The sequence below is a fragment of the Hoplias malabaricus genome, chromosome 8 (assembly GCF_029633855.1).
Source record: "Hoplias malabaricus isolate fHopMal1 chromosome 8, fHopMal1.hap1, whole genome shotgun sequence".
NCBI lineage: Eukaryota > Metazoa > Chordata > Actinopteri > Characiformes > Erythrinidae > Hoplias > Hoplias malabaricus.
The window spans coordinates 30073517-30094776 of NC_089807.1; the positions used below are offsets into that span (position 1 = coordinate 30073517).

General features: G+C 39.0%; 1 protein-coding gene across 1 annotated transcript; it reads right to left on the bottom strand.

Moving 5' to 3' along the window:
• Positions 1-62: 62 nt before the first annotated feature.
• oit3 (oncoprotein induced transcript 3) lies at positions 63-14491 on the bottom strand. The gene is made up of 9 exons (XM_066679920.1): positions 14352-14491; positions 10904-11278; positions 10701-10814; positions 9540-9662; positions 8046-8168; positions 7756-7916; positions 6355-6773; positions 5772-5871; positions 63-709 (listed from the first exon to the last, which is right to left on the bottom strand). The coding sequence occupies exons 1-9, from the start codon at positions 14425-14427 to the stop codon at positions 551-553; spliced, it is 1650 nt and encodes a 549-aa protein (XP_066536017.1). The 5' UTR covers positions 14428-14491; the 3' UTR covers positions 63-550.
• Positions 14492-21260: the final 6769 nt, after the last annotated feature.

Below are 21260 nucleotides of genomic sequence, written 5' to 3' on the forward strand. Positions count from 1 at the left end.
CAACTGTTATATTATTAACAGTATATATTATTATATATAATACTGGCAGAATATTACAGTCCATATATTCGTTAAACATTATATACAAAAGGAATCAATGTCCCTGCTCTGCCTGTTGTGCCACTGTGCCACCACATTTGTTATGTGTTAGAAGGTTTGCAGAGAATTTGTTCAGTCATTTTTACTGAGGAAATCATCAAAACGGTTGTGGAGCACAAAACACAGTGGAACAACAAGTAGTGTCGCTGTCACACAGTTCCAGGGTCTTGGGGGTGCTCCGGTTTCTTTCCACAGTCCAAAAACAAATGTTGGTAGGTGTGAGTGACTATGTGACTGTGTGGTGCCCTGTGATGGACTGGTGACCTTTCCAGAGTGTGTTCTCGCCATGTGCCCAGTGATTCTGGGTAGGCAACAGACCTTACCAGGTTTTACAAATAACTGTATGTCATCGCTGTGTGAGGGTTTTATGAGTCTGAGTAATGTGTTTCATTTGGATTGGGTGAATGGTTGTACAGTGACGGTGAACTGTGGAGTGTGTTACTGTGATGGGTTAGGGGTCTGGCAGTATGAAGATGGGTCTGCTGGTCACTGTGTGTTTTTCCTGGTGCTGCTCAGTCCAGATTTCTCTCCTCAGTCGTTTGCGGCATCCTTGTGCACATCGCGACTCTCCCTGACCACACACCAACACCCGACAGTGCAGATACACCTCCTACACACGCACACACACACACACACACACACACACATATATATATATATATATATATATATATATATATATATATATATATATATATATATAAACACACAAGTAATCAAAACCTCATACAATATCCTATGAAAAATGACACCCATGCTAAAATGACAAGCTTTGCTGTCTTTATGAATGAAAATACAAGCACATCCTATGTGTGTTTCTTTGCACATTTTAATGCAGATACATATTTTTCTTTTTTGCTCTATTCTTAGTTTAACATATTTCAGAAAACAACAAACTCCGGCATGTGCCATAGTGGCTGCACTATGCTTGTTTCCTCTGTGTTAAATTCAGCAAAAATAAAACAGTATTTGTGTATTAAGGTTCAGAAGTGTGTTCTCTGTAGGGAATGGGTGAACTGAATGTTTTGTGAGAAAGTAGCAAAATGTTTGACCAAGGTCATCCAAGCCTCTGCACACAGCTACATGCAATATCAGATCACAAAGTCTTGCCTGCTTCAGCCAAACCGACTTAAAACTAGAAATTAGAGGTGTTCCTGTTATCAATGTAAGAACGACCTGCCAATCTGTTACATACTTGCCCCACCGTGGTGCTACAGGAGCCTCTAGAGTTAGAGTTTCTATATTAAAGTCCAAAACACCTCTTTGGACACTTTTTATGAGAATTTCTATTTAAAAAACTAATAATGCTATTTTAAAATTTACTTCTACCTGCATGACTTGTGAATTCATAAAGTGAATTGTATCTTTATGAAATATTGATTAATCCAACAAATGGAAAATACAGGTTTCGGGCTTCTTCCAAGGAAGAGGATGAATTGTTTTTTTATACTTGGTTTTGTTTATAACATTTGATTTCTTTTTGGGGCAAAATATAAACACATACAGCCCAGACGAATAGCTTTAGATATAAGTTTCAGGGTGCTCAATGATTTCATGTTCACACAAACACAACTATAATGGTCAACCAAAACATTCAAACCTCCTTTCTAATAATGTGTAGGCCACAGTCGTGCTGCCAAAACAGCTCTGGACTGTCAAGACATGAACTTCACAAGACCTTGGAAAGTGTCCTGTGACACCAAGCACCAGCAGCAGATCTTTTAAGTAGTTTAAGTTGTGAGGTGGATGCTCTATGGATCAGACTTCTAGATCTAGGGAATTTTAATGCTATATCTATGCCTCATACTCTTTCCTGAACAATGTTTACAGTGTGGAAGGATGCATTATTATGCTGAAATTGGACACTGCCATGAGGGAATACTGTTGCCACTTGGTCTGCAACAATGTTTATGTGGGTGGTGCCTATCAAATTAGCATCCATAAATGCCAGGTCCCAAGGTTTCCCTGCATTGTCGAGAGCATCCTCCACTAGCATGTCTTCTTCCCATAGTGCAACCAGGTGTCAACTCAAATCTAAATAAGTGAAGCACATGCCCCTGGTTGTCCATGAGATTTAAAAAAAAAATACCTTCTTCTATTACTCTCTTGTCCAGTTCTGATGGTCACGTGCCTTGACAGCATTAGCACAGGAGCATTAGGCAGATACACTGTATGATCAGACACCTTCATAACATAATCATAATCAAAATCAAATCACACTTAATAGGTACTAGCCACTGCATACTGGGACACCCCCAGACCTGAAATATAGCAAGGTTATGGACCAGTCATCCAGCTTTAGCAATTTGGCCTTTGTCAAAATCACGCAGACCCTTACATTTGCCCATTTTCATTTTTCCAACTCATCAACTTTAAGAACGTTCACTTGCTGCCCATTCCACCCCTGACAGGTAATGAGTGTAATGAGATGATCAATGTAATCGATTATCTGCGCTGATGATGTAGCTCTCTGTATCCACCCCCCGTCTGGATGTTGTCCTACACCTAACTTCTATTTCTCTGTCTGCCGTGTTGTTATAAACGCCTGTCCTTTCACGTGCACAATATTGCTAAAACCTAACTCTATCTCTAAATGTGCTCTTAAATATCTCACTTATCTCACTACATTTCAATCTCTAGCTTCCTGGACTGCAGCAAATCTCAACTTGTTCTTCTTCCTGTCACAAATTTTGCTGCTCACCTTCTTACTCTTACTCGGATCACCTTGTACCCAAAACCTTCACTGATTTCCTATAAAGTACAGCATATATCTCAACATCCTTCTGCTCACATACAAAGCTATCAAAAATCTGCACCTTCTGATCTGTCCGATCTTCTCTGTAAACTCATTTGTACTCTCAGGTCTTCTTCAGCTGGGTTTTCACTCTTCCTTCATCTAACCTTCATAGTCTCTTTACTCAAGCATTTTCCAGATTTGCTCTATATCTCTGAAACTCTCTTTTACAATATTTTTCTCTTTCAATGTTCTTCATCATCATCATCATTATTAATATTTTATATTCAAAGATTCTATAGTAAAGGCATTTGTTCTGTATAAAGTCATGGACACTCAAAGAACCATAAGAATGTTTCTTTGACTTTGACAAACCAAAATGTTTCTTTGACTTTGTATTTGATGGAAACATGTGGCTCTCTGCAGCACTGATCCAATAAGTAAAGGAGCCAAGCAGCTCGCTTGTTACCAATGATTTCAATATTTCTCAAAATCTTAATATGGCTTTTAGGTTTTGGTCTGGGGCTCCATATCCCTACTGTTTTAGAGACAGGAGCCTGGTTTTGTATGTAGCCCATTGTCAAAATTAATTTTTTCTCAAAATATGGTGGGTTTAAAAATAAAATACACAAAGATAATATCTTTGAATGTGGTATTTTTAGAGGCTCTAATTTGCATATATACTTTTAAGAAAATTACTAATTACATATGTATATTTTTGATTTGGTGAGTGTGGTGATTAATGAAGGGCATGGGAGTGAAAGGGTTAAATAATTTGGGGGAATTATTGAGGAGAGAGGGCATGGAGAGAAAACAGAGAGAGGAGCTTTACTGGACTTATTACTGACATACAGTAGTGTGCAGAAGTCTTAGGCACCTAAGATTATATATATTTAAACTAATGCCTTCTCAGTGAGTGTGGTGCTTGTATAAATTTATATATAATCAAAGTAAATACAAATAATAATAATAATATAAAACAAATAAAAAATATAAGATAATTTCTTTTCTATAAAGTAGTAGGTGTGAGTGATTTTGAAGAACAATGTTTTGTTCAGATTTTTCTTGATTTCATGAATTTGTTTAATCAACAGCACACATTATTTAAAATAATTATTTATTAACTGCTAAAACTAGGTATTGGATGATAACCTCAAACAATACGGACTGCCACGAGGAGAGATTTGGAAAAAGTTAAACCAACACATTCACACAGAATATCACACACTGGAATAATGTTATTTCATTTTATTCTAATGTTGGGCATTATTTGTTGTTTGTTTGTTTGTTTTAAGCAAATAAACACTTACTGCTCAGATAAATAGTTTTTAAATCTCAATCCCTGGTGCCTAAAAATTTTGCACAGTACTGTACATTTACCATGTTGTCTATTATTTTTTAAGTTAGATTGTTGAACTAACTACTGGCAATGTACTTGGAGAGACGGGACACATCTGCTCTAGGTTTCAGGCTGGTCTCATCTTCTGGACTGTTAGCAGAGAGCCTGCTGAGTTGAATGTTTCTGCACAGACTCTACTGGAGGGCTGACATAGTTCACTGTAACATTGTGTCTGGTGGACATTTTCTGAGCTAAAGTTCACTGTAAGAAATATTCCCAGACAGCAGTCTGAGATGCCGGAGACGTTCCAATTTCATCTGCCTCCACTGGAGTAACTCTCTCTAGACTCCCCACCCCAAAGCCCTGCCCAGCTATTGAGAACTGAGTAAGTGTAAATGTTCTACTTTGTGCTGCCAAGGATGCCATTTTAGGCCATGCATCACACAAAGCCTCGCCTGGGCTTACCCATTATTTTACCGGACAGGCACATTTTTGACTTTTGCCCACTTAAAGGTGACATTCACGATTGTATTCAAAAAATACTTTCCTCACCATTTGCTAGCTCTCCAAACTATTTGTGTGCTTGAAACCTGTCTAATATATTTACGAAGGCCCCAGTGTCTGTAAATAAGTAAAAGAACAAACTGTCTAGGTCGGGTATGCTAGGCTTTACTCTCTGTCTGTGCTCATAGCAGAGGCATCTGGAGTTTTTTAGACAATGGAGAGACCTCCAAATATTGAAAAGCACAAACTGTGATGAGGATACTGCTCTGTTCCTTCTCCATAGGTGGGTAACATTGATTTATTTTTGCTATTTCAGATCACATAAGGTTGAAATATCTCCAAATTCTGGAAACAGCTAACTGCATTAGTGAAAATCCTACAACTAAACAACTCACGTTACAAATGAGTTTCTATAATTCAAACAGTGAATTAAACCTTACAGACAAGTTATACTTCAGCCACGTACATACAAACATTCAGGGTTTATTTCACCTTAAACTGGAGCTTCTGAGTGAAAACAACCAGAGAGATCTACATTTCCCCATAGTCATAGACAGCGAGCATATATCTGTCCACTGGCTTAAAGAAAGGTTGGCACCCCACTGACTGTAGACCATTGCTGGTCCCCCAATGGACTTTTCAGATTACTATTCAGTTCTGTGTATAAGGTCTAACTAGGTTTTAATATACACAAACTGATTTTAAATTCACAGAGACTATTATTCTGTAAATAAACTATTACAAATATTACCAACAGCTATGACAGATACAATAATGAGCCTGATATAAAATTATTAGGTTGAAAATTTTAACACTGTGCTTGATTAAATTTATTTACTAAGCTAATTTACAAGGAATAAAAAGAGAATGTAATGAAGGAAATATCCTGGACTCTAAATGGAAAAAAATTGTCCATCCAGAATACTCTGCAAAATGCCAACTTTGCCCTCAGTGGAACAAACGTGGATGTTGTTTTCTTGCTATCAGGGATATTAGACTAAAAGTGTACACATGTCAGGATATATAGAATATCAATAACATTTGTTAGTGTAAGGACAGGATAAACATACTCTCTGTTCAGCTGATTTTACTCACTCTGTTGTCCTTCCCGACAAACTTGAAGACGGTGACCTGGTAGTGTTTGGAGAGTTGGTCTTTAGCTGAGAGTTGACGCACTGTTTCATCAGAAATGCAGCTGAAAAAGGGAGATTAAATGAATATGGTATTCCAGTATTTCCCAGATGTTTCAGCTACATATTCCTCTTAGTTTGTTGGTCAGTTTGTTTTACAGCACACACATCCGAACTATTGTGTAAAACCATATGCTACATATCACATTAACTCCAAAACTATTTTAAACTATTTATATCCGCTCAAAAGTCAGAGACCACCGAGATCAGCCGCAGATGTCTGGTGTGTTGTGGACCATATCTAGGCCAAATCAACATTTGGCCCACACAGCATGTGCCATAACACATGTGAAGCCCGGCTCAGGATATTTGGACCACATCTGACCCACACAACTCTTGCCAGTGCTGTAGCAGGGCCGTGAATGCCAAAGTGGGCCAAATTTGTCTGCCACCTAGGAGTTCATAAATAAGTGGTTTTTACTGACGTTTCCAGAGTACTGTAAGTGTGCAGGGTTGTGGTGGACAGTGAGACATGATGAATAACTGACCCGTCTTTGATGAGGTAGTATTTGATGGGCTGGTCAGCTTTGGGTCCTGGAGTAGCAAAGCAGCTTTCCACCATTGCGAGTAGTCCATCCACTCGCTCACGTGGCTCTACGCTGAAGAAGAGCGAGTCCCTCAGGTGCAGTTCTGGGGGTTGTCTGTATGGCTCTGAGAACGCAGCACTGTGGAAGAGCTCCAGAGTGAAGCGAAACTCCCCCTGACTATGGCCTGACAGCTCCAGAGCCCCACTGCGCGCACTCGCCACAAACCCATCAGACACCTCATACTGACCTGGGAACTCACAGCTCACTGGCAGCAGCAGCTTACTGGTGCGGACGATCAGGTCTCCAGAGTCGGTTGGACCCGGAGTGGACCTGGGTAAACCCGTCACCAGATTAGTGCCCACTATCTTATCATCTATCACCTGTACATGGGGGTGGAAGAGATGAGAAGGAGAGAAACATTAAATTAGTATATGGGGAGTGGAAGATGGAGAGTGAGGATGATGATGATGAGGATGAAAGAATAAGAGGATAAAGTTGGAGGGGCAATGAGAGGCGAAAGGGAAAATGGGAAGAGAGGAATAGATGATGGGAAGAAAGGATGGCTTAAAGAGAGGGGACAGAGAGAAAGTAGGGAGAAGAGCATATGGGAAGATATGAAGAAATAGACACCAGATAAAGTAAGGAGAGATGGGAAAGGGAGAGACAAGGAGAGGGGGGAGCCGACTGAGAGAGTTTGAAGGGAGCATGACAGACAATCATAATTCATTTCAAGGCTCAAGTGGTTTTTCATATGTGGTATCGCAAGATTTAAAGAAATGTTAATATTGCTCTATTACGATCTGCTTTATTAACTACAGCCAACACTGAATGAGAAATTGGGAACTGTCAGTGTGGTAAGGTTTCTCCACTTTCTGCTAAATCTCTCATCCATTTCATTAGAATGCACTGCAGAATATAGTGTGAATCAACCATTGCAGAACACATTAACTCTTAAACCCCAGTAAGTGAAATATGATCTACACCAGTGTAAAGATGCTTTGATACTGCATTTGACTTCAGTCATATTTTAGTAACAGATCTGAAGTCCAAAATTCTTTTAGTAATATTTATTAACTACAGCTTTATTGTATGTACAAATAGTTTATTTTAATATATATTTAAAAAGTAATCTTACAAATTCTCAGTGCAATAACACATTCTCAACTTCTCAAGCCTAATCTGCAAAGCTTTATAATGAATAAACATTGGAGAGCAGTGAGTGTTATCCCATTTACTCTTACAGTAGCAGCGTACATTTGCCTGAAGCATGTAGCATTCCTAAGTAGGTCTCCAACACTGAGCATGTTCTATGATAAATGATTGTGATTAGTAGTTGGTGGGCTTCTCCTTGGTGGTCCTCACCTTTACCACGGTCCCACATGTCTTCAAGCTGAAGTGCAGGTTGATGTGAGTGCCGTTAGAAACCCCCCGGCATGAAGAGTTAGACAGGAATAGCTCAAGCCCACCCACAAGGTCTTTGGGAACAGAAACCTCAATAGAGCTGGGGTCACACTGCACAGGGACTATGAATAACATACACACACAGACAAGGTCATACATGAGTTTCAAATATTTGCTGTATATACGTACATACACATACACATGTGGACAGCAGAAGAGATGTGTGAAATGGGAAGTGGACTGAATCTGACCCTGGCAGGTGCGCTTGTCCTCTGCGAGGGTCAGGCCTCTGGGACAGTGGCAGTAATACGAGTCTTGCTCCTCAGAGCAGCCATGACTACAGCCTCCATTCACATTGTGACAGCCTGCTATATCTGTATACAACACACCTTAAGATTAACTGCACACACTCAAACAGCACAACATGAATCATACACACACAGAACACAACATGCTGTTAAATTTTGTACAGGAAAAAACAATTAGTTAGATTTAACCTCAAATGCTGATCAGCGAAAATCAGTTTACTTCCTTAGTTTTATATTGCAGATAAAAAGTTCAAAGCAGCTACCAATTACAAAGTTGGGACATTCTGTAAAAAGCAAGAAAAACACAGACTGGACTGCTGCAGTCCAGGTCTGATGCCTATTGCAGTACCCATCAAAAGTTTGGACACACCCACTCAGGGAGGGTTTCCTTTGTTTTGGGCCATTTTCCACATATTGTGAATGTACAGTACCAGTCAAAAGTTTAGACGTCTTCTCATTCAATGATTTTTATTTGTTTTTTTTTATTATTTTCTACATTGTAAATGAATATGGAAGACATTAAATCTATGAAGGAATGCATATAGAATTACGTAGTAAACAAAAAAGTGTTAAACAAACCAGAATATGTTTTATATTTTATATTCTTCAAAGTAGCCACCTTTTGTTTTGATGACAGCTTTGCAAACTCTTGTCGTTCTCTCAGTCAGCTTCATGTGGTCCTCACCTGGAATGGTTTTTAGTGAACAGCCGTGGCCTCCTCAAGAGTAAATTTGTAGAACTGTTCGCCTTCTTAATGTTTTTGAGAACATAACATGGCTTGTGCAGAGGTAGGGGCTGGTACACAGTTCTATACAGAGAATAGCCCTATTCCACCAATGACTAATGAGAAGATGTATCCAAACATTTGACCGGCACTGTACATATCTTGGAGGGAAGAAACAGACAACGGTGACAACAGACTCTTGAGTAACTGAAGATTAGTATCAACAAAGACGGGCAAAAAAAAAAATATCCACTTAAAAACTGCATCAAGCAGTATCCTAAATTCCCAAATGATTAAAATATTAAATTAAATGAATGTTGAAGAAACACAGTGGTACAAAATACATTTATCCTATATTTATGTGTTGTAGGCATTACATTTTAAATTTGTTTATATTTACAAAGTGCAATCAGGTTTGTCATTATTTATCTTTACACATTCCAACTATCCAAAGAAACACTTAGTTCTCAAGAGTGCTGCGCTTAGGTTTAAGGCGAGGGCTGGGCTTAGGATTTGGGCTAAGGTTATGGATAGGGTCAAAAGTTTGTGCTATCTTTTAAAAATTTCTGAAGTGTCTGGAATTTGATTCCATAATTTTATACTTGCACTACAATTCAAATATGGCTAACAAATAAAGCAATATTATGCATCTCTAAAAGCCACTACAACATATTAAGGTGTCTCCTGGTTTTTCACCAAACCATAGCTCTCACCTTTGCAGGTACGACCATCGGAGTCCAGCACACGTCCAGAACCACATTCACATTTCCATGAGCCTTTGGTGTTCACACACACCTCAGCACAGCCTCCTTTCCCATTTTCACATTCATTCACATCTTTCACACATACCACGCAACCCAGAAAAAGCAAAGATTACAGAAAAGAAATTGCACCGTGAATGAACTCAGTGCTAAACAATCACACGGCACTGATATGGCATTAGCAATAAATGATAGATGATTACCCAAGAATTTACAAAGATACAATGAAAAATTAAAGAATGTGCAGAGAAAGAGAGGGAGAAGGAGAGGAGGATGGAAATAGGCATCAGTTTGAAAAGTTGGGTACCAATTATATAATGACACGGATTTAAAAGAACAAGTCTCATTCCTAATTAGTTGGAAGTCACTGTGTAATTTCTCCAATCTTCATATATGTGACTTGCCCTCTCCCTATCCCCCTTGTCTGTGTTAATACCTGCTGCTGTCAGTTTGTGGACAAGCATTATTTTCACATCCGTCTCTATAGCTTAGGCAAATATCGATTACATCAATGATAAATGATTCCCAGAACATGTCTCTCAGGTTTACACCATATAGAGCATGCAGTTAGTGCTGTAGTAATAAGGGTCCTTCACACTAACTTTTCACCAGTAATTGTATCTAACAGATCTAACAATTTAATGACATTCATAGCAATTACAATAATTTATTATGTATTAATTTACACATTCTGCACTCTTTAGTTCCATCTGGTTTATTTGTAGATATACAAATGCACTGTTCAAAAATATATTTGAATTTTGTACTATAGAATTACAGTACAATTGTCAATGGACAAGGCCTTTTCACGAGGGGAAAGTCATGGCTAGGAACATAAACATAAACAGGGAAACAAAACCTCAACCAAAGGATAAGGCAGTCACCTGATAAAAATCATGTAAACATACTGTTCAATACAGTTCTGTTTGTTAGCTATATATTATTAGTAGCTAAGCTACCTGCAAAAAAAGTTACTGTTAGTTTTAGGGGATATTTTGGGCATGATATCAGAACACACTGGTGTAATTATTCTGAGCTTGATTTCACCTTCAACTTGCTAAGACTGCAAAGATGCTTAAACATACTAAACTACCCCAAAGCTCTTTGACTCACCTAGACATGTCTGAGCATCTGGTCCCAGCACAGTCCCAGCAGGACAGCGACACTCGGGCTCCAGGGGACAGTCGGGACCACTGCAGTCCACCTCATCACAGATGTCATAGAAGTCTGTATATACAAACACACCATGCTCACAATTTGGGCAATTACCTCAGAGAAGACGTCACCCAGACAGAAATGTAAACAGACAGCCTTACGTCCACAGTACACATGGAAGCACACAGAGGGTCTCGGCAGGCGGTAGACATAGTAACCCTTGGCACAGGCTTTCACATCCACTGTCCCCTGCCAGTGGCAACAGTCATCATTGAAGCTGGCACATGTGGGCATTGTAACGATGCCATCGGCGGGCTGTGGGTGACTTCCGTTCAGCCAGATGGGTGCGTGTGTGCCACAGTGGTTCTCCTCTATGCAGAAGGTGGGCATGGCATCGCCAGCCATACCTGTGAAGCGGTACCACTCACCAGACACGTGGCGGTCACAGAGAGGAACGCCTGCTGAGTTGTTAACATGGTAGTCAGTGCTTCTCCAGGGCTCATTCAAACTGATATAGGCCTGGCAAGGGTCTGGGACTGAGCAAGAAAAGGAAGAAGTTCCAGGTAAGGGATAATATGGAATAATATAAGAGAGTAAGACTAACCTGAATATTTTGGCATATTCTTTTCCTAGGCCATAGCTTACCACTTGGGTGATACTATCAAGGCTACAGCTTAGTTCAGGAACACAGTGATTGTACATAATGATCTTTCATTATATAAGATAAACCAGAAAATAAATCCACATAGTAAACTGTGGAATGAATCCAAAGTATCTCATAAATCAGTGGTTGCCAAAATGTGGGGGCACGGGAGGTGCTACTGCAGGGGGTGCGGCAAGGCAAATGAGCTACGTATGTTTGAGCACTGCTAGCAAAAGATGGCCACCTTGTGAGAGCTAAAGGTGCAGCAGATGATGAGTTTTCACAAGCCACAACTTGGAGGAAACAACAAAAGGAAAAAAAAGAAAATATGACGAGGCACATCTCAAAGCAAACTCACACCAGTCACTGAAGAGATGCAGGGATTAAGTGTGTCATTGTTGCAGAACAAATGTGCAGGCTTTAGGCTTTTTCTCTCAGGAAGCTGTTTTATAATTTATTTTTGTGCAGGGAAGGAATTAGGAGCAAATATGTTTAACAATGACTTAAGCACAATTATTTTAGTTTAGATTTTATTTTCTATGAGTAGATGCAGTTTTGAATTAATGTATAAATAAATTCCAGTGGAGCTTGGAAGTAAAAGATGTGTACATGTGTCAATATGGGGGGGGATATTCTCATCTACAAAATGGGGGCATGGCAGAAATTGTGTGGGAAGCACTGCCATAAATAGAAATCCTGAAAGACTCCTCATATAAAGTGTGCCATCAAGCAGAGAAGGATGAATGAACTGTCCAGAGGATGATTATCGGCCAGTGAGTGAGCATGAAACAAGCCCTGTCTTGTTAAATCAGATTTGCCAATGTAGAATCTTTTGCACTTTGTTCGGCTGAGCAGATTTCAGACACAGCCTCAATTCAGAGAGTAAACAAACAGCACTGGAGAGTCGATATCCCACTCTCCCTTTCTCCAAACTAATTAGGAATGCAAAGAGAAGCTGCCGCATGATACAAGAATGGTCATGAATAGTGAAGGCTGCAGTGAACTGGATGGAGTGATGAACACATCATGCTAGTTGAATATAAGGCATGGAAGAATGATCTTTTTTTTTTCAGGGGTGCATAGTAAGTAAACATTCTTTCCAGAATGTCTTCAACCACTCTCCACTCTTGGCTTCTCTAAACATCCCAAACCTCAGAGGTGTCAGGGCAGTTAAAACAAAACTCTGATTTTGTCACCTCTGCATTAGTTCAATACGAAAGGCTCTATAAGAGCAATCTTTGATTACAGCCTTATAACACTAATAACCTTATGCACTAAGGCAAAAAAAAAAAAAAACTCCCCTGAATACTAATAGACCTGTCATGATCATGAAATTTTAGCTAAAGTCTAATTGCCATAAATAACTGAAAATAGAGATTAAGTTTCATGTCTCATAGGAACCATGTGTTTGCCTCCTTCTCCCAGCCTGATAGCACATTGTGATTGGGGTGAAACTGGCAATGACTAATTAAGTGGAAAACTTTAGAAAATGTTTTTAAGAAGTCCGTACAGCAAATATTTGGCAGCCATATTGCCAGTTCCCAGGGGAGTTATTTACCAATCTTTCAAAAATAGCTTATTTTTTTCTTTGAACAAAAAAGAGCTATGAACACTAAACAGTGTTTAAACACAGCAATGGAAAAAAACACCACAACAATGGGTGCCTCTCAGAAGTAAATCCTGCCTTGATTTACTGTGTTGACTAAAGTGTAGGACTTTCTCTGAAAACACAGTTCAAGGTTTTGCATTTTCACACTAACTTTTATAAACCAGTGACTTGACTTGTTTTCTAGAATATCTCAGCTAGCTGGCAAATGACAGAACAAACAAACTTACCTGCTGCTGCCCTTACATGTCAGAAGTGGCAACTTGTCCATGATCCAAAATATGTAAATAAATTAATTTTCTGCTACTTCTCTTTTTTATTATCTCAGTGTACTCTATGAACACATAATAAACATACATGGGGAATCTAGTAAATGAGGAATAGCATAAATAACTGATGAGTTTAAATAGTGGTGAACAGCAAATTTTGTATGAACTTAGACAGGCCTTGCCATGCAGTAAATACAAATCCACCTCTGTTCAATGGTGGGGAAAAAAAACAACAAATATTTCCTCCTTCGTCCTTGAATTCAATCTTATGGTTGGAAACAGGTGAAACAAGGCGTGTCCCTCTTACAGATAAGTCTATCTCTTTAGGATGTTCTGCTATTGCAGGAAGGATTGGAGGCCAAGGATCACCGGGGATGCAGGTCAAGGCAACATACTATAAACAAGATTCCTAAAAATTGCCAGTATAAATCATTTTAATCTTCTTCCTTTCCATTTGCTGCACAGACATATCCAAGCAGTCAAAACGTCTCGTTTTACTGTTTGAACCAAGAAAATCATTGACATCTTCCAGCCAGTACCATTGAACACTAGAGTCAGTCTGATAACAGCAGGCTGAGGAAGATCACCCATAGGCATATCATTTAATATACTATATGTTATATACATACTATATACATACACTATATGTCAGAACATGTTATATGTACAATTAACAAATTCAGCTATTTAATGTGAACCCACTGGTGCGAACACCACCCGTATAACGTCTATAGTAAATATAAACAAAGAGGACTGAGCATAAATTATCATGCCCGATGCCAAGTGTTGACTAAGGCAAAAACCTTGGGCTGTGAAGCAGTCGAACAGAGCAGGTTTTCTACACAGCTGGAAGGTTTTGCATCCCCTTTGCAGATGCTTGGCCTTGAACATAGTGACATAATGCTCATAGACATTTGTGCATATATAAGTACATATATTCTGTTACCTCCCAACCCTGCAGTCCACTTTCTCACCCAGTCATGTTTGTAACATTTTGATTGTGTAAATTGCAAAAATTAACATTTAGATTTAAAAGAGGATCCAAGAATTCATAGTTGATAAGCAGTACAGATTATAAGCTGAGCACTTACCTATGCCCTGAGCAGTGAACACAGTTTGGAGGGTGTTCAGTACCAGGAACATATAAACCAGCAAAGACAGATCCATGACCTTAGATCCAAACAGGCTTCAGTGTGCTCGATCAGCTGTAGCTTCTGTGAGGATTTTAGGGTTTGGGCTAGGTCTTTAATACTGGAATCTATTATCTCAGTGCCTCTCAGAGGGCTGAGCATGAATTATAGCTTGAGTTACAGTATTTGTGTACGTTGTGGCACAGTGGACAGTGCATCTGTCTCCCCTTGGCCTCTTGTCCTGACCCCTGCCTGTGACACACACCCCTCCGGCCAGTGACAAGACCATCCTCTCATTGTTTCTGACACCAGCTTATCCTAAAAATCCTGTGGCCCCTCCAAACACAAGCACATCTTTTCCCTGATGTATGCAAAGTTTAGACACCCCTGGTAAAATGATGAAATTACATATTATTGCGAAGCATTGCGGACACTTCTTATACTGAGTGGTACTGGAGCCTTCCTCTGTTCTCTGGAATGATGGAGCACCATCCATTTAACTTTGAGTTGTAGTGGAATTTGTAATCCTAAACTAATTATCCAACATCAGTATCTACCCTCACTCATTTGTATGGCCATCAAATCCTCACAGAAATGTTTTAACATCTAATTTAAATCACTCACAGAAAAGCTAAATGTCATACTGCAGCAAAGGGAAAAACACACCTGTTAATGGCAATGTCTACGATTGTGGGAAAACGCTGTTCTGTTGTTTGTTTACATTTAGAGGCTCTGCCTCTTAAGAAGGAATGGTATCTTTGAGAGGGAAGGAAATTCTGTTGTTTGAACGTGGCTGAATTTGAACTTGGCTGTAAGTTTTTTTCAGAAATCCATTTGTAAATCGAGTTCTTTAGTTTTGTCACACTTTCAGTCTGTGTATACTTTCATGCGGTTAGCACTCTCGCAAATTTAGAGTCAGTTCCATCTACAGCAAAAATAAATCAATATCATCCTCCTACTGAGCAGGAATAGAACAATATCCTTATCTCAGTTCATGCTTTTCCATGTTTGAAGGTATATTCCTTGTCTAAAAACCTAGAGAGAATGAAAGCCTAGCATACAAGACTGAGACACTTTGTTTTAAACATTTATAGACACTAGGGTTCTGTAACACATTAGACCATTTTCAGGTATGCAAACAGATGGTGAGATAACATTCTCAGAATTGTATAAAATGTGCTTGCTGATTAAAATCTTGAATGTTACCTTTAATACCCTTAATTGTAGAAAAAGATGTTGACAGGAGCCCAGAATTTCTTTGTTAATTCAATGTAGCCAATCAAGTCTCACGATGGAGGTTGATTGTAATCGAAAGAACTATTATAACCAATGCTGTGAGTAGCCAGTGGGCTCTTTCTCTGATTTTCTTTAAGAATCCTTCAGTGATCACTAATACTGCACCCAGCCAACTCTGCAGTTTCAAATGAAGTGTTGGCAGCAAAGACCTAATGCAGGCAGATTTTGCCTTTATTTAATTAAATTAATTGCTTCTTTAATCAATAAAACCATTAAGAGACATGAGCTGGAATGTGTCAAGATTCTTATGAGGTTACCACACACTACTCAAAGGCAACAGATTAACCTTTGCACTAGACAGAAGGTGTTAAACCAAGCACTTAGTCAGAACAAATAACAGAGATGCAGGAGGACATGGGATCTCTTCAGCCCTGTGGAGTGTGGCATCACCCATTTACTGAAAAGGCAACAGCTTAACCTTTGCACCAGACAGAGGGTGTTAAACCAAGCACTTAGTCAGGACAAATAACAGAGATGCAGGAGGACATGGGATCGCTTTAGCCCCACAGGGCTGTGGGGCATCACCCATTTACTGAAAAGGCATCTATTTCACATTATAAGAATGTCCAAAACTTTCCACGTAGTATGAGAACCTGTTGATGCTCACTATAAACTCTGCTTTTATCAGGTAGGAAGCAGACGACAGGAAGGACAAGGGGGTTGAGGATGCAGATTTGACAAAGTCAAGGCCTGGCTGTTTAGTTCTGACATAAACATGGGAACCATTAACAAGTTCAGTTTGTCACTGAACACAAAGCCATGTTTTTCAGGCAGGTGGTGGGTCAGAATACCCTTTATTCACACCGATGGCCAGGCATAAATATGTAAGGGACATAATTTACCCCTTTCCCACAATTAAACAATGTGGGGTATTAATATAACTCAAGGATCAAACAACAGATCATTATTTTTTCATCTCTCCAAACAGACCTTTGCTCCATTCAACCTCCTGTTTGTGCTCTTACCTAAAAGCCATTCGAGCGCTGTAATCGGGGACTCAGATGAGGAGGCAGTACAATTTTGGAGTTGCCTTCCATCTACATAAGATGCAGCACAGCATTTATGTCCCCGTTAAATGCCAAGTCCACCAACAGTACACAGTCTTTAAACAAAAACACAAAGTGTGATTGATGTAAAAAGATAAACTCTTTTATGGAACAGTTCCTACGTGTATGTGTGAAATTGTGTGCCTTGCGCTGTTCCTACTAGCCAGCTGCTATCTCTATAACCTGAAAGAGATAGGGAAGTAAAAAGAGATTTTGAGATTTGTTTGTTTTGAGATTGAGCAAACATCTACCACTCTAATATTGTACATATATATATATACATATACATATATATATATATATATATATATATATATATATATATATATATATATATATATGTTTATATATATATATGTTTATATATATATAATATATATATATAAACATTTCAAAAGACTGTAAAATGAATGGAGTAGAAGGCAGTAAAACTGGACTTACCTGTCTCATGAACCTTCTGGTGGTGAAAAGCAGCTCATAGTAGATAAGCCAGTGAGGCTGTTCCTCAAACAGGGAGTTGTTGGGGTGCATATTCACTGTCTGCTGATGTTTCACACTGTAAAGCCTCCCTGTGTGGTAAAAATAACCTGCACCGATCGCCTAGGAAACAAGAAAGAAACAGTGGTTGAACAGGATACTGGATAAGGACATTGACCTCAGTTTGGCAGGCTGGGGTTGTAAAAAATTAAAACCTATTGTTTTATTATAAAATATAATTAAGAAGACCTGAAAGCTAACAAATAGCAGTTTGAAACCATGGGTGAAACCCTTAGGACAGGTGCTTTTAACCTACATGGACAGCATTGTGGATAATCTAAACATAAACAAAGCTGATATTTATAGCATAGTGCTACCATCTGAAGGTTTTTTTTTTCGTAAGGAAAGGTTGACTTTGTTTTTTATTCTTTTTCCCTTTCAATCTGGGGAGGTTTTCTCTCTGTGAAATCAAATGAATGTTTTCTGCCCCAAAGGTCCAAAATGATAATGGATCAATGAATGGGGCAAAATCCTGCTGACAACTTTTCCAAATCATATAAGAATATTCTGACAAAGTCTACATTAAAAAAAGGAAGCCTGATCTCCCTGAGGGCCTTTCTACAGAAATAGTAGACATTTTTTTTATCATAATGCCACAATAGCACAAACATCAGTGCTGTGTGGGTGTGTATTACTAACAGGGATCTTCTTGCAAAATAAATATAGTAGCAGATAAAAGTTGTTGTGTTGCGTGAATGTAGCTACCTTGCAGACGGAAACGCTGTCATCATTAGCGCTGCGCACTTCCACATCCATTCTATCCATGAGACCCTCCAGCTGCTCCCTCACGTCTTATGCTCGCTTCATTGATCGGAACTGAATGAAATTCTTGAAACACCACTCTCCGTCCACTGTCTCACACATTTAATTATATTAAACTTCAGGGATAACAGAAGGAAGCACTACAATATTTTTTAATGTAAGACTGATGTCTATTACACAATCTGGAACATGACAATTCATGCAAATCTTTGTAGTTTCAATCAATTATTTGACAGACGGGCATAAAGTAACATTTACAAAAACACTGAAAAAGTGCTGGTGGCGCAGCAGGTAGTGTCTCAGTCACACAGCTCCAAGGACCTGGAGGTTGTGGGTTTGATTCCCGCTCCGGGTGACTGTCTGTGAGGAGTTGGTGTGTTCTCCCCGTGTCCGTGTGGGTTTCCTCCGGGTGCTCTGATTTCCTCCCACAGTCCAAAAACACACGTTGGTAGGTGGATTGGCAACTCAAAAAGTGTCCGTGAATGTGTGTGTCTGGATAAGCAGTTACAGATAATGAATGAATGAATTAAAGTACTGAAAATAAAGTTATATCAGATAAGAAATTAAATTTGGTTTGGTTCACTCTGATTTTATTAATAAATAATGAGTGAAACTGTCAAAATACAAAAGAACCCATATTCTATATCACTCTTACATTCTCTTCATCCTTTGTATCGACTTTGTATGACTGCTTTGTATTTTATTCTCTCTTCAATATTGGTCATTGTAACTGATCTCTGTTCTGACTGGTTGCTTTGTATTGTGCCTAGTTCAAAAAGTGTTGGAAACACTATAATTTCAGTGTGAAGGGGCAGCATAAATTGCTGTAAACTGAATAGGCAGATTTTATTTTATTTTTTTAATGCAATGGTTGGTGTTACGTCACAAAAACGAGACTTTAGATTATATTATATATATATATATATATATATATATATATATATATATATATATATATATATATATATATATATTGTATACAATCATACAAAACTCTACAGACCTTTTAAGAGGCCCTTTAGTGTCTTAGTGAAAACTTCTAATGAAAGTTTCTTGAAGCTCCACATACTGAGAACTTAATCTGGAATAAACTAAAATATTTATTGGTTTATGCAGCTGCTATTCTTAAGTAATACTTGTCTTAAGAGAACTGTAAAACTGTAACCGTAATAAATAATAATGTCAGTGAAGCTTTAGATATTGGCATTTGTGAGGCATTTAAAATTCTTACTATATTCTTGAAACAAAATTAGTAAAAAGTAAAAAAAAAATTATTTAAAGAACATAATGATGTACAGGTTCAGACTCAATGCCAGGCAGTGATCTTACTTAATGCACCAGCATTATACTATTTTGGTGATCAACTCTGACACTCAGTCTCAGCTATTCAGCTACACAGCATTCAGTGGCACAGAAATATATATATATATATATTCATTCATTCATTCATTCATTCATTATCTGTAACCGCTTATCCAATTCAGGGTCGCGGTGGGTCCAGAGCCTACCTGGAATCATTGGGCGCAAGGAGGGGAATACACCCTGGAGGGGGCGCCAGTCCTTCACAGGGCAACACACACACTCACACACACTCATTAACACCTATGGACACTTTGGAGTCACCAATCCACCTACCAACGTGTGGTTTTGGACTGTGGGAGGAAACCGGAGCACCCGGAGGAAACCCACACGGACACGGGGAGAACACACCAACTCCTCACAGACAGTCACCCAGAGCGGGAATCGAACCCACAACCTCCAGGTCCCTGGAGCGGAGAGATAGAGAGAGAAAGAGAGAGATCTTTGAGCCAAGCCTTCTACACCTTGTAAAAGCTCACAGCCTCAATTTCTTTTTAAATTTTATGCCTAAATGGCATAACAGCAGAATTATTAATGATACTGAAGCATAACCATCTCAATAAGCATATAACTATAACTTTGTAGAACACCTTGACCAAATCTACTTCAAATATCAAGTATTAATAGTGAGATTTTCTCTGCTCTGCACTTGATATTGATACATTCACATACATTAACTCTAAAAAGGTGTGGCAGTGATTATGGATGTTTAGTTCCATTAGGATCACATGCCACTCCAACTCATCCCGCTATATATTGAATGGGGCTACATCCAACCATATAATGCAGTTTCCTTGTTTCACAGCTCAATAATTCATACTCTGCTAGCAGAGACTAGATATGGGGCATGTTGAATTTAAGTTGATGTGTGCCTATACACAGTCTGTGCAAAATTGTGTGCAATTTACTGTAGTGGAAATCACTCATTAGAAGAGGTGTCTACAAACCTTTAGACATGCAGTGAATACTTGGTATTGTGCACTGTAATATTTGTTAGGCAGACTGACCTGTCCTGTACGGAAAACAAGAATGTCCACTGGAGGCTCCGCGATATAATTCTGCAGCACAGATACCACACATGCATCAAGATATTCAGCCTCTGGAGCCTGTGGAACAACAATAACACAAATATTCTTTGTGAACATACTCATATTAGGATTGGATATCAGTCCCGATATTAACAATATGAGCTGGATCAGCTATCGGATAAATAGGCCAATCCATGAGACCGATATTTTGAATTGCGCTAAAAGTCAGTGCCGGATCAGAGCATGCTGGCGTCTGGTGACTGCTGCTTCTAGCCTATCTCACTCCTGCTTTGTTTTTTGTTCAGTTGTGTTTAATTTATGACTGTCTGTCTATGTGGGCAACTGGTTTCTCTGATGCTGGCCAGGTGTTAGCTGTTTGCTATCTCTGATGCTACTGACTGTCCTGCTGACCTATGTCCATCACTACTCTCTGCACCTTCCTGCCTGTCTTTGCCGTTTCTCTTGGCTGGGACTGTACAGGGTGGGCCATTGATATGGATACACCGTAATAAAATGGGAATGATTGGTGATATTAACTTCCTGTTGGTGGCACATTAGTATATGGGAGGGGGAAAACTTTTCAAGATGGGTGGTGACCATGGCGGCCATTTTGAAGTCTGTCATTTTGGATCCAAGATTTGTTTTTTCAATGGGAAGAGGGTCATGTGACACATGAAACTTATTGGGAATTTCACAAGAAAAACAATCGTGTGCTTGGTTTTAACATAACTGTATACGTGTATATATGTGTATGTATATAAATATATATATACACACATCGAGAGAGAGAGAGAAAGAGACAGACAATATTCAGACATTAACTGCCTGTGTACACATAAAAT

Coding starts and splice junctions, on each gene's coding strand:
- oit3 (XM_066679920.1), bottom strand. CDS start 14,427: ATGGATCTGTCTTTGCTGGTTTATATGTTCCTGGTACTGAACACCCTC. Junction 5,872..6,354: donor TACTACCTCATCAAAGACGG/GTCAGTTATTCA, acceptor TCCCTTTTTCAG/CTGCATTTCTGATGAAACAG. Junction 710..5,771: donor TTGTCGGGAAGGACAACAGA/GTGAGTAAAATC, acceptor GTGCGTGTGTAG/GAGGTGTATCTGCACTGTCG.